The sequence below is a fragment of the Mya arenaria genome, chromosome 2, assembly GCF_026914265.1.
Source record: "Mya arenaria isolate MELC-2E11 chromosome 2, ASM2691426v1".
Classification (NCBI taxonomy): domain Eukaryota; kingdom Metazoa; phylum Mollusca; class Bivalvia; order Myida; family Myidae; genus Mya; species Mya arenaria.
In genome coordinates, this window is record NC_069123.1 from 43873792 (window position 1) to 43887699 (window position 13908).

The 13908-nt window shown below is 33.8% G+C and overlaps 1 protein-coding gene across 1 annotated transcript in view; it reads right to left on the reverse strand.

The window, feature by feature from the left end:
* LOC128205241 (netrin receptor UNC5B-like) overlaps positions 1 to 13908 on the reverse strand; it is a 113154-nt gene that overhangs the window by 9423 nt on the left and 89823 nt on the right. Inside the window, 10 exon segments of the mRNA XM_052906753.1 lie at positions 2 to 286; positions 289 to 546; positions 1182 to 1229; positions 2477 to 2638; positions 3420 to 3464; positions 3660 to 3746; positions 4693 to 4761; positions 6159 to 6320; positions 9677 to 9844; positions 12178 to 12358. Of these exon segments, the coding sequence (XP_052762713.1) occupies positions 2 to 286; positions 289 to 546; positions 1182 to 1229; positions 2477 to 2638; positions 3420 to 3464; positions 3660 to 3746; positions 4693 to 4761; positions 6159 to 6320; positions 9677 to 9844; positions 12178 to 12358 (1465 nt within the window).

Sequence of the window (13908 nt, forward strand, 5' to 3'; positions counted from 1 at the left end):
CCTGACAGTTTAGGCCTGTCTTTGTCATCTCTGCATACAGCCATGTATATTTCTTCAGTTTTCCCTCGGGGAATAGCACCTTCTGGTATTAATAACGAAACTCCCGATTCTGGAAGTGTTAACCGCCCGCCTCTGCAGTCAAACGTACTCCAAGTCACTGCATCAGTGTCTATGTGACTCGGTAACTCCATTGACATAACCGAGTCTCTACTATCATTGAGATTTTCTGTCTCACTACCGCGCGGGCTACCTCCTGAGCCCACAGGGTTAACAATCACCATATTTTCTCATTTTTCTTCACAATTTGATCCATTGATGAATTATGAGTCAACATATGATTTGAATTTGGTTCTATGTAACCATTCTGCATTCCATTAGCCATCGGTGCACTGAGTCGATGTTCCTTGATTTCAGCGTACGTTGGTGGGAGTTTATCGAAGGAGTCCATCCGCTGCATGTGGTTGTTGTTTGGATGGCCAGGTGGAACATTTGGGGGTGGAATCGTCACCTGCGTCAAGTCAGGCTGGTAGTTTGACAGAAGGGTTTCTGAAATAGTCAACGCAAAGAATGCAATCATTGCTACTTGTCATTTCATATAGGTTATATATATTGTTCCATGCAAGAATTCCCTTCAATGCGTTAGGATTATGGATAAAGTGCATTTTCCCTTTAGTCTTGCATAGTATCACACTGTCTCGCATAGTCTTGCATAGTCTTACATTCACAGTCTCGCAGTCTTGCATAGTCTCACACAGTCTTGAATAGTCTCACATTCGCATAGTCTCACATAGTCTCTGATAGTCTCACATTCACACAGTCCCACATAGTCTGCCATGCATAAAGGTTTTAACTAGTTTTTGCAATCATTTCTTTGTTTCTTTGGAAATGCAAACACACTTCTTTTTATAATTGTTCAAACAATGAACTACATTTAACTTAGTGACAGAAATGCATGAATGTCACAGTGATGGACAAGTGGTTTTAATTTAAATACCTTAATTAAGATCTAAAGCTATAAAAGTACCATTTATAGGTTTTCAAAGTCGTTTGTGGTCAAATCATGAAACCCAGGGAACAAATAAACCATGGTGGTATGATTTGTTACTGTACTTTTTATTTTTTAATGAATTTCACTTCATATAGTTCAATCACAATTCTGGGGGAAAGACATTGCTACCTACCATTTTTCAATTTCTTTTCATTGTTGGGGTGAAGATGACCAGGAACACCTGAAATTGTGGTTTAAACGGGCGTTATGACAAACTACGTTGATAAATGGTTAACAAAATTTTCAAGGGAAAAGTTATGAAATATGAAAACTCAATCAATTTAATGTTCTATAAATGTACACATATATCTTCATAAATGTTTCACATCAAAGCCATAAATTTATATTTTTTGCATTATTAATTTTAATCTTAATATAACAGCTATGTGTAAAAGCAGAAATGACTTTTATTCACCATAATTTTACTCAATCTTAAAAATAAACGTTGCTTAATTTAATCTATCACAAACGTTTCGTGATCAAATGTGAAGAGAAGTTACCTAAGCGTTAATAATGTCAACTTCATTTTTCAAATGTTGAAAACAATTAAGTTTTTGTGAAAATGCCAGGTGCATTCAGAAAGCGATTTCACCCTTATTTAGGACGACACAGAATTGAGCACATGGCAAACAGACGATTCTTTTTGATATATATAAATGGCTTTCCAATAATTGGAGACTGTTTCACCACAAAGTGAACATAACGGACCACCCAACATACGTTCAACTAATAAAATAAACAACGTCATATAAATAAAAACAATATGACAAATAAATTTCCGTTCACTGGAAAAACAAAGTACATAGCGACTACATAATATCACAAATGCTTATAAAAGACAATTTAAAACCTAATATACAAGGGAAGTTTACAACCAGAGATGTTTAAGTTATTGGATTTAACTGCAAAGCAGAGTTTTATTGCGGTGATATTGTCCCGTATGATTGCAAGTTTGATCAATTGAGAGTGCCGTTATTAGACGCAGCAGGAAGCAATCTCTATGTTGAGATGTTTTATGATTTCTGTAACAACCTAAGAATCGACTGTGCAAGAAAGATCCTTTTAAGGACGCGATATTTGTACCGGCAAAGATTTCAGTTGTTCAATAATGTTTGTGCTATCGTCAAGCTAAGTTGAATGTAGATTAGCAATGTAGATAAGCTATATTCAATGTCATTTTTGTTAATGTTTTTTTTATAAATAATATTAAGGTATTTTAGAGTTGAAGTTTAATGTGTTATTTCTCCTTTCTAACTTAAACAGAAACAGACACAAAACTTTATTTATACTAGATAAAATAAGCTCAATCTTGTTGATGGAAGATTTCAATCAAAGCTCATTTCCTTATTATATATTTAGAGCTCTATTAAAGCTCAATAAAGCTAAATTTCTTATATCTTAAAGTTCAAAAGCTCAGTTGCTATTTACCTCCATTTGGCAGTAGGTCATGATCATGGTTACGGCGCTGTTGACCGTTACGTCGACGTACGATCACGATGATGACAACGATAACGACGATAAACACTGCGATGGCAACACACAGGCCAACGTACATCGTGATGCTGTCATTACTTTCAGCCTCGGAAGCCTCTAAAATAACAGAAAATATGGCTTAATAATAACAATCCTGTAAGTTTAATAGTTAACAGTTTCTTTTGCTAATATACATTGGGTATTGGATTACATTAAAACAAATTAAAATCTTCAAGAAACAAGCAGAGTTGATAAATATGATATGTAAAAGAATGTATTTGCCAGAAATTATTGCTTACATGAACAGTTTGTCACAGACTTTAAAAAAAAGCTCAAATATTAAAATGAATGAGAGGGGAGACGAAATACACTTTATGTTGAATACCAAGGCTTAAATAAAGCAAAACCAAGATTTATATATATCTGTGTCATTTTGTGACACAAATGACATTTTGTGAGATTTTGATAATAGCACTAGATTTTTAAGATCCGAAAAATGACAGTTGCCATTTCTGACTAGTCAACAGCACAGGTGTTCTGCTACACAGATGTCATAACAATGAACAACAGACCTGTCTAAATATCAAAAACAAAAAGATCTTTCATTGACATAACTAAATAATTATATACAGGAATGACATAATTTCCCATTATATGAAAGCTAGATTCTAAATGCAACAGTTATATGATTATTCATATGTATACAAGCAAAATATAATTGTTTTGCACCACACTTCTGTACACAAGTCATTTCCATTAACAAGAGCACTGCGAGTGGGTGCAAATGCTTGCCTATTTTTTCTTACATAAGAAAGGCCAAATTTAAAAATCTTGTCTTTTCCTTCAAAAATAACAAAACAGACATGTTTTAAATCATATGTCTCCAAAAGGTGTATACCTTGTCTGGAAGGCTCAACATCAGTTGGTCCCGATGTAATACGGCCTGAAATGAACAAATTATTATTATTACACGTCTATCTCCAGTTAAACATGATAACCGGGAAAAAAGTTTGTTTCGGTGAAAGATTGCAATTTATTTCACAGAAAGTACAAAGAGTTCCATTTCATGAGTGTAGTGGTTGTGTATTAAATAAGTTTATTTTATCCTCTAATACTGCAAAATGCCAAATGATTGTACCTGATCCGGATGGCTCAACATCATTTGGCCTTGACGGCACATATCCAACATGACCCTGTTGATCGTGCCCCTGTCGATTGTCACCCCCTGTAATGGACAATCAATAAAATGTTATAACATCAACAGTACAACCATTATATCTTAAAAGGGTTATTTTCTTTCTTCTGTTTTTTTTTTTTTTTTTTTTATATTATTTTTGAACAAGTGTTTTACTTACAGTGGAAGCTCACAAGCCCTGCACTGGTAAAATGCTTTTTGGGCTTGCTTAAATTCTGATTTTTAAATAGCAAGGCTTGTTGAATTTGTCTTATGCCAAATACATTTGTGAATTCGGGCTTGTTCATCAACATTTTAATGGCTGTATGTAAATGTTATACACCGGAGTCTATAATTATTCCGTTATGCACATGGCAATCGCAATGACAGGTGTAATTCCATGCCATTCTGGGGTAAGGAGATATACAGCAGGCAGTAAAAATAATACCAATGAAATAAGTAAGGGTTTTTCTTAAACCTCCTAACAAATTAACTACAGCATGGTGGGACATTGACTTAGGGGTGGTTTAGCACTAAAATTTATAATAAATGGTTATGTTATTCATATAAAATTCTTAATATATTTAAATTAAGCATCATGCTTGTATAATAATAATTTTAGTCAACACACATTATTAACACGCTGTCATGCAGAAACAAAACAACTGAAATTCAAAATGAATATATCCATACAGTTACGCATAATACGTGATTAGACAACTAACAAAGAAACATCTAAACACAATATTACAAACTTCTAGTGGTATAAATAATTTACAACTACAAAAATTATTATCAAAATAAAATAATACATGTTGCTCTAACTTTCTAGGACTTGTGCATGAATGAAGCACACACTTATTAAAAGGGGGATTATTACAAGCAATCAAGAGTTACTTTCTCTCTGATGCATAGTTAGTACTACAAACACATGCTTGTTACACATAAGCCCCGCCTAATAAGGCATGGCGCTATAATATTTAACACTGACCCTTACCTATTGAGTCATCAGATGGGGTATTTGACCCCGCTTTATTTCCATTGGCTATTACTGAGCCAATCAACTCTGGAAGATTTTAGATAAAAGCACTTCAGAGCGCTGAATGATACTCACACATTGTAAAACAAGATATATAAAAAAATCCAATCAGTTTTTTTGAAACAACATGAAATTTTGACACTAAGACCAGAGCATTAGATGTAAATCAAGAAAAAATGCAAATGTATTCTTAGTATATTCAAATTTGAGATCGTAACAATGTCAGTTTTTGCAGCTGACAAAAATGTTCTAATTTAATAAATGCTATATATGTCAGTTGTTGCAAAAGTCAAACAGTTTTTTGCCCCCCCCCCCCCCCTTCATTTAAAAAAAATGGGGAGTTACCTGATGTTTATGAAACAGTATGCACTGTGCGTAGCCAATTCAACTAAGCAATTCAAGCATGAGAGAACTTCCGATAACTCTATCACTTAGCTAATGCTTTGTGGAGAACTTAACGTGCACAACTGCTTAAAAGGCCATTCAAATGCAGCTGTTTCAAGTCTATAAAAACTCAAGAACAGACAAATATTGCCACAAAAACTGCAGCCATGTTTCCCTGTGTAATACATCAACCTGAATTAACAGAAAATGTTCTTGAAATATATATAGAAGTTATTCTCCTTATAACGAGCCTGAAAACTTTTTTTAGAGAAATTAATTCTCAATTAACGGACAGAAAAAGTGAAGTTCTTTGGCATAAAAACAGAGAAGCACCAACAGTTTTGAATGAGCGCAATAGCAGTTCAGATCTGGTTTCAGTCTTGCCTAATTGAGCATGATACCTGGTAATTGCGAGGAAAACAAACCAGGTTCCTCTCGCAATGTAAACCCCATTAGATGAGCATGTTCCAGCTAATTTACACCGTGGTCTGTGCAATGTGTACCCTGGCTTGTTTACAGAAGTTTGAAGGAAGTTTACAGGAATCTTTCCCTCGGAAATGTCATAACCTTCTTACCCTACCCCCCTCTGGTAATAGCACACCTGCGGAGCTTGATTGAGCGCCAATTGTTGTCCACAATTTCTAGCATTCTAGCATTCTTTTCTTTCAATAATTTCTAAACAATTCTTTGATCTTCTTTAACTTGAAATTTTATTTTAAGCCTCAATCTAACATCCCATCAACAACAACTGAAGTAAGAATGTCTTATTTAAATCAAAGATGAGCGAAATGTTTCTAAAATCAGCTTCCTTAACTTCCATTGTCTGATTAAAATGAGATGCACACTCAATAACCAGTGTTCCAATAAAAACTAGTATAACTTTCTATACCTCCCAACCCATAAGATGACTATGCTACTGAACAAGCTCTCTGATGCCTTTAACACCATCAGTGATTAAAATTTTAACTGCTTAATTCAAATTCCATATATATTTTGCAAATACCAATTATTTTAAATCTAATGAGACAACTAATACACACCTCGGCAGAGCCCATTGGAGCAATTCTGCGTGTCAAGGTCGTTTCCGAAGCAGTATGAGCCGCCATTTGTCGGGGAGGGAGCGTCACATGACCGGCGTCGAAGGTGGATACAGTCATTGGTACAGGTTGACCAGGACGACCAATGGCCCCAGCTCCCGTCCACTGAAAATAGAAATGTCTTTATTTACATGTACATCAGATTTGTTACATTGTTGTTATTTATAATGACATAAAATAAATGTTCATTTTAGTTTTTTACAAAGTGGCCATTAGCTGATATAAGTCATGCTTGGGAAGTAAGCTGTACTGGTGTCCTCTTTCAGAGATCAAGAAAACATGTCCCCAATGGGGCTTGAGCCCATAACCTCTTAGGTAAAAGACAGTTGTCTATACTAGGTTTTGGGTAAAAGGCAAATGTCCAGACCACTCTCACCCTCGTGGAGTCTGACCCCACAATCACTATAATAGGTGGAGGCAGGTGACTATACCACAAGATATACCTTCATTCTTGGTATATCTGCATATCTTCCTAAGGCTCAAACCAGGATATTGAGCAAAATTTTCAATAAAACACATCACATTATACAACAATTACACAGTAATATACTACAGTTGTACTTTTGCTTCAGGGAATTTGTATAAAGCCAAGTTATTGCAAATTCCTACTGTGAATTTAATTAATTCTGGATATCAATGCATTTACTCATGGGGGTACTTCATTAAAAACTAATAAATTCTTATCATAATATTGTTTCTCATTGCACGGAAATACCAGTTAGACTCCACATGGATTTACTGATGAAAGATCATCTATAGCTACATTATTTTGTGAGACTTTGATAGGAAGGCATTATTTATGTAATCATACATTATGATGATACAAAAGCACTGTGATTTCTCATCATATTCAGCTTCTGTTTTTATTTTCAGCTTCTGTTTTTATTGCCAATTAAGCCTTTTTGTTTCATATTTGAAACAATTGACTTATAGTGCAAGACGAGTAATGTATTGGTTTTTGTTTTTATTTGTTTTGTTTGTTGCGATCCCAGATTGAAAGAGACATGGGCAGAAACACTACATATTGTTTTCAAACAAATTGCTGACTTGACATTAATAAAAAAATTCGACATACAATCTTGCAATCAAATATTTAGAAGAATATCACACCACAATCAATGTTTCATTATTTACATAACATTTTGAGAGTCAATTATAAGCAAAAAATACTTTAGGCCGAGAGAAATTACCTTCATCAATCTTTAACCGTCATTAATCAGTTTGTGACAAGCTACAATAACTTTCTCAAAGAAATTCTCAGGTGGGTTTAGCTTTACAGATACAAAATATTGGAGTCATCGTTTACATAATAGCAAGTATTTGTTTTAGCTCTCGTGTCGTAATAGTCGGTCCTCGTATCAAGACATAAAGTAATGTAAAACAACGACAAACTAATCACTCGCAGACGAGCCGTCTGTCCGAGAACACTTGAGCTTATGTTTTACAATTGTCACGCGGACCTCGGAATGCCACTTAGAGCAAATCAATCCAAAACATATCTCGACGACCACCCATCCCACTTGGATCGCTGTGTAAATATTTGCGGAGATGTTTACAATAAATATGCCAATGTGACTACACAAACATTCAGATCTGTGTGTTTTGATGCATCGTCATAATAACGTGTCACTTGAAAGATGCTCACCACAATTAATTGTCTAGACTTTTTCTTTGAGTCTAGTATATATCATGAAACAATACTTATGATACTAGGTTGATCTTCAAACTAAAATCTTCCCAATTTGATTTCAAAGCCCGGGCTTATCCTACATTGTATATCAATACATTCATGTTTCAAAATATAATTTGAAATAGTCAATGCTCGTCACTAGTTTGAGGCAATTAATAACAATGCTTCATTACATCTAAGAAATTGTGGAAATGTCTCAATGTGGTACCAGCTATTCCTGCATTACGGTGTACATGTGTATGATAAATGGGCAAGAAAGGCTGTCAGATTCCGATGTTTTTTCACAAATGGAAATATATGGATCTGTCAAGCGCTCTGTGAATGTACAAGATTTACTGATTGGTACCGCACTATATGGGGAAATGCATTCAAACTATAAGAGATGGACTCCATTTATTCGGGTTTTTATCTTGTGACTAAATAATACTAGCCAGAGAAAGGAAGCGCTATTCGAGATGATGTATTGTTGGTAATATTTCAAATCGCATTGACACTGCAATTTGTATGTAAGACAAATTAATCACAGGCAGGTTTTGCAGATTTGTAATCCAAGAAGTTTCTATTATTGTCGAGACATGGTAATCAATTAATAACAAAGAATAAACAATGTTTTAATGCACCGAAGCTTTAAGTTTCAGTCCCTCTTCTCAAAAATAAACATCTGTGCCACTCAAAACGTTACTTCAAACAAGTACCTACAGCAATATAGGGCTATACAATTACCAATTTTACACGGCAATTGTTAATTTAAGTATTTCTTTACAAACGGAATTTAATTTACTGCATGCAGACTGCAACAGTAAAAGTGGTCGCATCAAATAGCTTTAGCAAAAAAATAATGTAATTGATCACATGCTACTTGAAAAGAATAAAGGCTAGATTACACTATTACCCAGGTGCAGCAAAATTAAAACAATGGATCCCACATGACGACAGACAGATATCTGAAGTATGCACGAACACTCTATTTTTATGAAACTGGCAAATTAAACCCTCATGAACAAAACTTCCATTGCCTATTTAAAAACCATATCGTGAAATTTGATGCATTTCTGAAACAAAGCTGTGTTCTTAATTTTCGAAACATGTACTCAGGAGTAGATTTGGTCAATTTAGTTTAATCTAAGTCTGCCCAGACAGTCTTAAGTGGAAATGCTTTGAAGAAAATTACATCATTTTTGATACTCTCTGTGTTCCTCACTACCTGAAACCCTGAGAAAATGTATGATGTAGAAGTAATTTGAACAAGATGAAAACATGCAATTTATTTGCGACTACAGCAAAAACTGTTCATCTATAATCACAGAGCACATTGTTAAAATGTTCAAGTGCAATTAAATGTTGTACCGATGACAATTGACATTTTATTTTAGCTGACGCTGTCCTTTTATTTACCTGCTTACAGTGAACATAATTGTCTCATTTTAAACTGAAGAAAGAACAAGAAATATATGAAGAGTTGAAAACTTTGTGCCCTTGACAAATGGCGCATTGTTAATTATGAGCGTTAATCCCGTAGGCCAAAGCAGTGGAGTGGCTTACATGTCTGCCTTCCGTTCAACTGGTCTTGTGTTCGAGCAACACCAGGGGTTCCATGTTCCTCAAAAAGGCATTTCAAAATGGACACCAGTATTAAACAGACTTCAGAGTGATTCAACCCAGTTAATAGCTGTCTCCAAAACGTACACATTATAAATATAAACTAAACATTTACTTTCTGGAGATTTGAGGAGCCAACAGTATGAAAGCTGTGTTACCGGGCACCACATACCTGGACAAATTGACGTGCATGAGTCTTTCTGCACAGCCTCCCCAGGGCAGCTATCTCCATCCCCCTGTGGTGCGGGGTTTGTACAGGAGCGTTGACGTCGCTGCAAACCACGCCCACATGATGCCGAACAGTCCGTCCACTGGCTCCATGTTGACCAACCTCCATTTACTGAAAGTGAAGAGTACTTTTGTTGTTGAGAAATTATTTTAGGTTGTGAATATTGAAGAATGTTATCTTTTTACTTGATAATCAGTACTTATAATAATTGTACTGATGTTCTAAAGAAAAAGTAAAAAAATATATAATAATCAACAATATCATCTTTAGCAGTAGCAGCTGCCTCACCAACAGAACTTTAATATATTCAGAAACGCCCCGACCAGGATTCAATCTTAATAACACGTTTCATGATCTTCAAGAAAAAACAACAGTTCATGGCAGTTTTTTTTTTAAACATGATGCAGATTAAAGTAAAAATCATATAATAAAGATTAACTTTAACAATTTCAGAAGACAGGTATAATTATAAGCATTTCTATAATGCATGTAAACATCATTGAATGGCGCCAGGAAACTGATGCCCTGATAGGCTCTTCAAAGCTAACAACATTTATTGTAATCCCTAGCAAGAAATATTCAAATTTACCCTAGTCATCATGGCTACCTTTTATGTTACGGAGCTTGATTTAATTATGTTTTCAATAAAAACAGTAATGTGAAATTTATGGATAATACAATTTTCTCCTATGATTCACGGCAAACAATCGATGAAAAAGGTGTCAAGTCCAGTGGTGTTTAATATTCCAAACAAGGGAAAACGCAAGACATTTCCTTGAAATGTGACAACATTATCGGTCGACTCTTATTACAGAGAGCAGATAAAGATTTTTTCGAGAAAATTTCTCATATTCAATTTAAAGTATTAACAAAAATACTCTATATAAACAATTACCATTTGTAATTGTTTATATAAAACTGAGAAATAAAACACATTGTTTTTTTGTGATTTCAAAATTTAAGCAAAACAGTATGTAGCAAGTATATTACACGAATAACTATACTGAATTGAGTCACACACGTAATACTTGTTTAACGGCTAATGTTTAATAACGTACTTAACATTAAGCAAGAAAATATTCATGTAATTACAGTATATCAATCATTTCATTAATAGATTCACTTCAAACTGTTTCTGTAAGAAAATAATAATTGGCTTATGAAAAGAAAGCAAATTGAATTCAGCTGTTTATTAATCATAAAACGCTTCTCATTAGCAAATTCATTAGCGAAGCTTTTCAAGGAAATTATTTATTGAAATACTGCACTAAATACCTAGACTAATGTAAGTATATACACATATTTTTACCAAAAAAATCCAAGCCTTTTTGCATAATTGTAATTACTGCGTGTACAAATCTTGCATTTCCCAATTTATCTTTAAGATCGCGCCGCGTGATGGCATTAAATTTTCATTTGCCTTGGAATTACAAGAAGAATTTTCATCAGTCTAAATTAATTTTATATCAGCGCAGTGAGAAGTCTCGCAACGAACAATGCACCCAAAGAGCTCAGTTTTCTCCAACATTTGATGAAAACATACATCTCTTTGCGCCATCGCAGAATCTACAAACTGACAAAAGACATTTGTTTATATATTCACAACATTCCAGGAGGTTTGGGCTTTGACATTATCTATTCATAACTCTGGTTTCTCAGAGATTCAGGGAACATTTTCCTGCAAAATCTAACCTCCCTGAGATAATTCTCTGCTGATTTGATGCAAAATCCTTCAAGTTAACCTGTCCTCAAAAGGAAGACAATAACAGTTTTGTAACATGTACCGCACACTAGGAAGATTTAAGTTTTTCCGGAAAACTTATAACTAATCATATAAATTTCATATCCATCTATGAAATATGACCCGATTTAAAGATAAATGTAGGGTACAGTTAAGTATGTACTTAAATAAGGTGATTTATTCAGCCTTATGACAGACATCTTGACTTAAAGAAAAGCAAATATTTAGTGTATCAATGACCCAGATTTATTTCCTTGTAAAGAATGATTAATGTTCATTTTTTTATATAAATATTAATGGTGAAGTTTTCCAATTTACATTTTAAGTATGGGACTGAATGCCAATAAATGATGTTTATGCTCTCTCAGAAATACATAATACATAAATATATCAACAAAAAATGGTAATAGTTCATTTTTATGCTGAAATAACAAATTTTTAGATGAATTTTTCCTCATAAATTATACATCAAAACAATGCGACATCTATACATTCAATTTAAAACTAAGTTAACAGTACGGTTACGTTGGTCTCATAAAAATTGTTTTCTAATAACAATCTACATTTAAACCCATGTAATTTTTATGGCACAAAATTTGCAGTTTCAGGAGATGTTTTCTTTAAACTCACAATAATAATAGTAATAATAATAAAAATAATAATAATCCTTTGTACACATCTTTGAGCTTTGACAGTTACATACCATAAACAACAAACGGGACCGAGTTGCTAAGCCTGCGAGCGACGATATTTTGAGCCCCGCACGTGTAGTTGCCAGAGTCGGTCAGACGCGCCTGAGTGACGATCAAGTTACCCTCGCTTGCGATGATGAAGTTGTGGTTATTCTGAACGTCAATCTGCTGGCCATCCTTCAGCCAAAACACCTGAAAATTCAAGAAGTATATTCATAATCATCGATCAGCTTCAAGTAGAATTCTTCAGAGAGATTTCAATATGGGCAGTTTTCAAAAGAATATCTAGAAATTAATGCAGGATATCTGCAATTTCAAGCAAGATAATGGCATTTATAATGGCCCCAATGATGCTAAATAACTAACAATGAGTTTGATAGACCATTCATCTAGATTACACTTGATGGATGCAAAAACATATTTTTGACACAGCATTGCAATATTAGTGATATTTTGGCGCTTTTTTAACTTGTTGTGGATTTGTGGAAAATGTTGCTTTTAATTAAATACCCCATTTATAAAGGCTAAACTTTTTTTAACTGTTCACAAATCCAAAAACCTTTTGTTTTGATAATTAAGACAAATATGTTTAACATAATAATGCATTTAAAAAAAATTGCATCTACAAGCGTAAACCTATATCACCCTACCCCATTATTGAAAAATATCTTATATTGTATAGTAAAATATTTCTTTAGTGTTTTGTATCCATTAACCTTCATAATCAAAAATATCTGCTGATGACAAAAAACAACAAGGAACTAATGAGAGGCAATTTGAAGTCGCAAAACTTTGAAAGAAAGGTAGAGCAGAGGTGACCCATAATGGATTGATGTCTAGACAACAGCTTTGTCCTTATTTTGTTTGACAACAGCAGTAACAAAACAAATTGCAAAAAAAGAAACATTTGCCAAAATCTGATCCTTCACCTTACAAAAAAGGTTTGTCCATTAGCCTATGACAGATTTTTGAAGGAAAGGTTATTTTTTGGAGATGTTTTTTGAGAGCTTTTATACAAAAAATATTTGTGTAAATGCAGAACAGGACAAGAAAAAAATACATCTAAGAAAATCAACAACACATGAGACTGCGTTTCTTTGTGATTTTTTTAGTAAGGTTTTAAGTATTTTTTGTGGACAAGACCACCCAACATCGAAAATATACTCATGGCGATGGAAAAAGTAATCTAAAATGATAACGATTAAAACATAATTTACATGACATTGAATATGCTGGTGGATATTTTGTTTTTTATTATAAATCTAGGACATAGAAAAAGTCAGTACTTTCTTCCCCCATAAACTAACCTTAAAAAGTTGGAAACATTAATATTTGATTAACTTTTATCCCTGAAATACTGTATGTTAACCGTACCTGGGGTGTAGAAAGCATTTAAAACTGCGGATTCAACATAAAAATGATGTATATCAGAATTTATATATATTTCAAAATCATTACAGAGGTAACAAGAGACCATTTATCGCTCTAATCGGATAAATGTAACATTTCTATTGCACCATGGGGTATGCGATATCGTTCACAGCTGCAGAGTCAATGCATCGTAAAAACGTGTTTTGACAAATAGGGGTGACAGTGTTTTTCAAACTAAATTATTCTTGATATAACATTCATAAATTATTGCATATGTACCATTTTCGGTACATAAAAAGTCATATAGTTAACAAACGCATGAAAGTTTACATTAAGTTTATTAATGGATTCTTAATGTCAAATTAAGAATA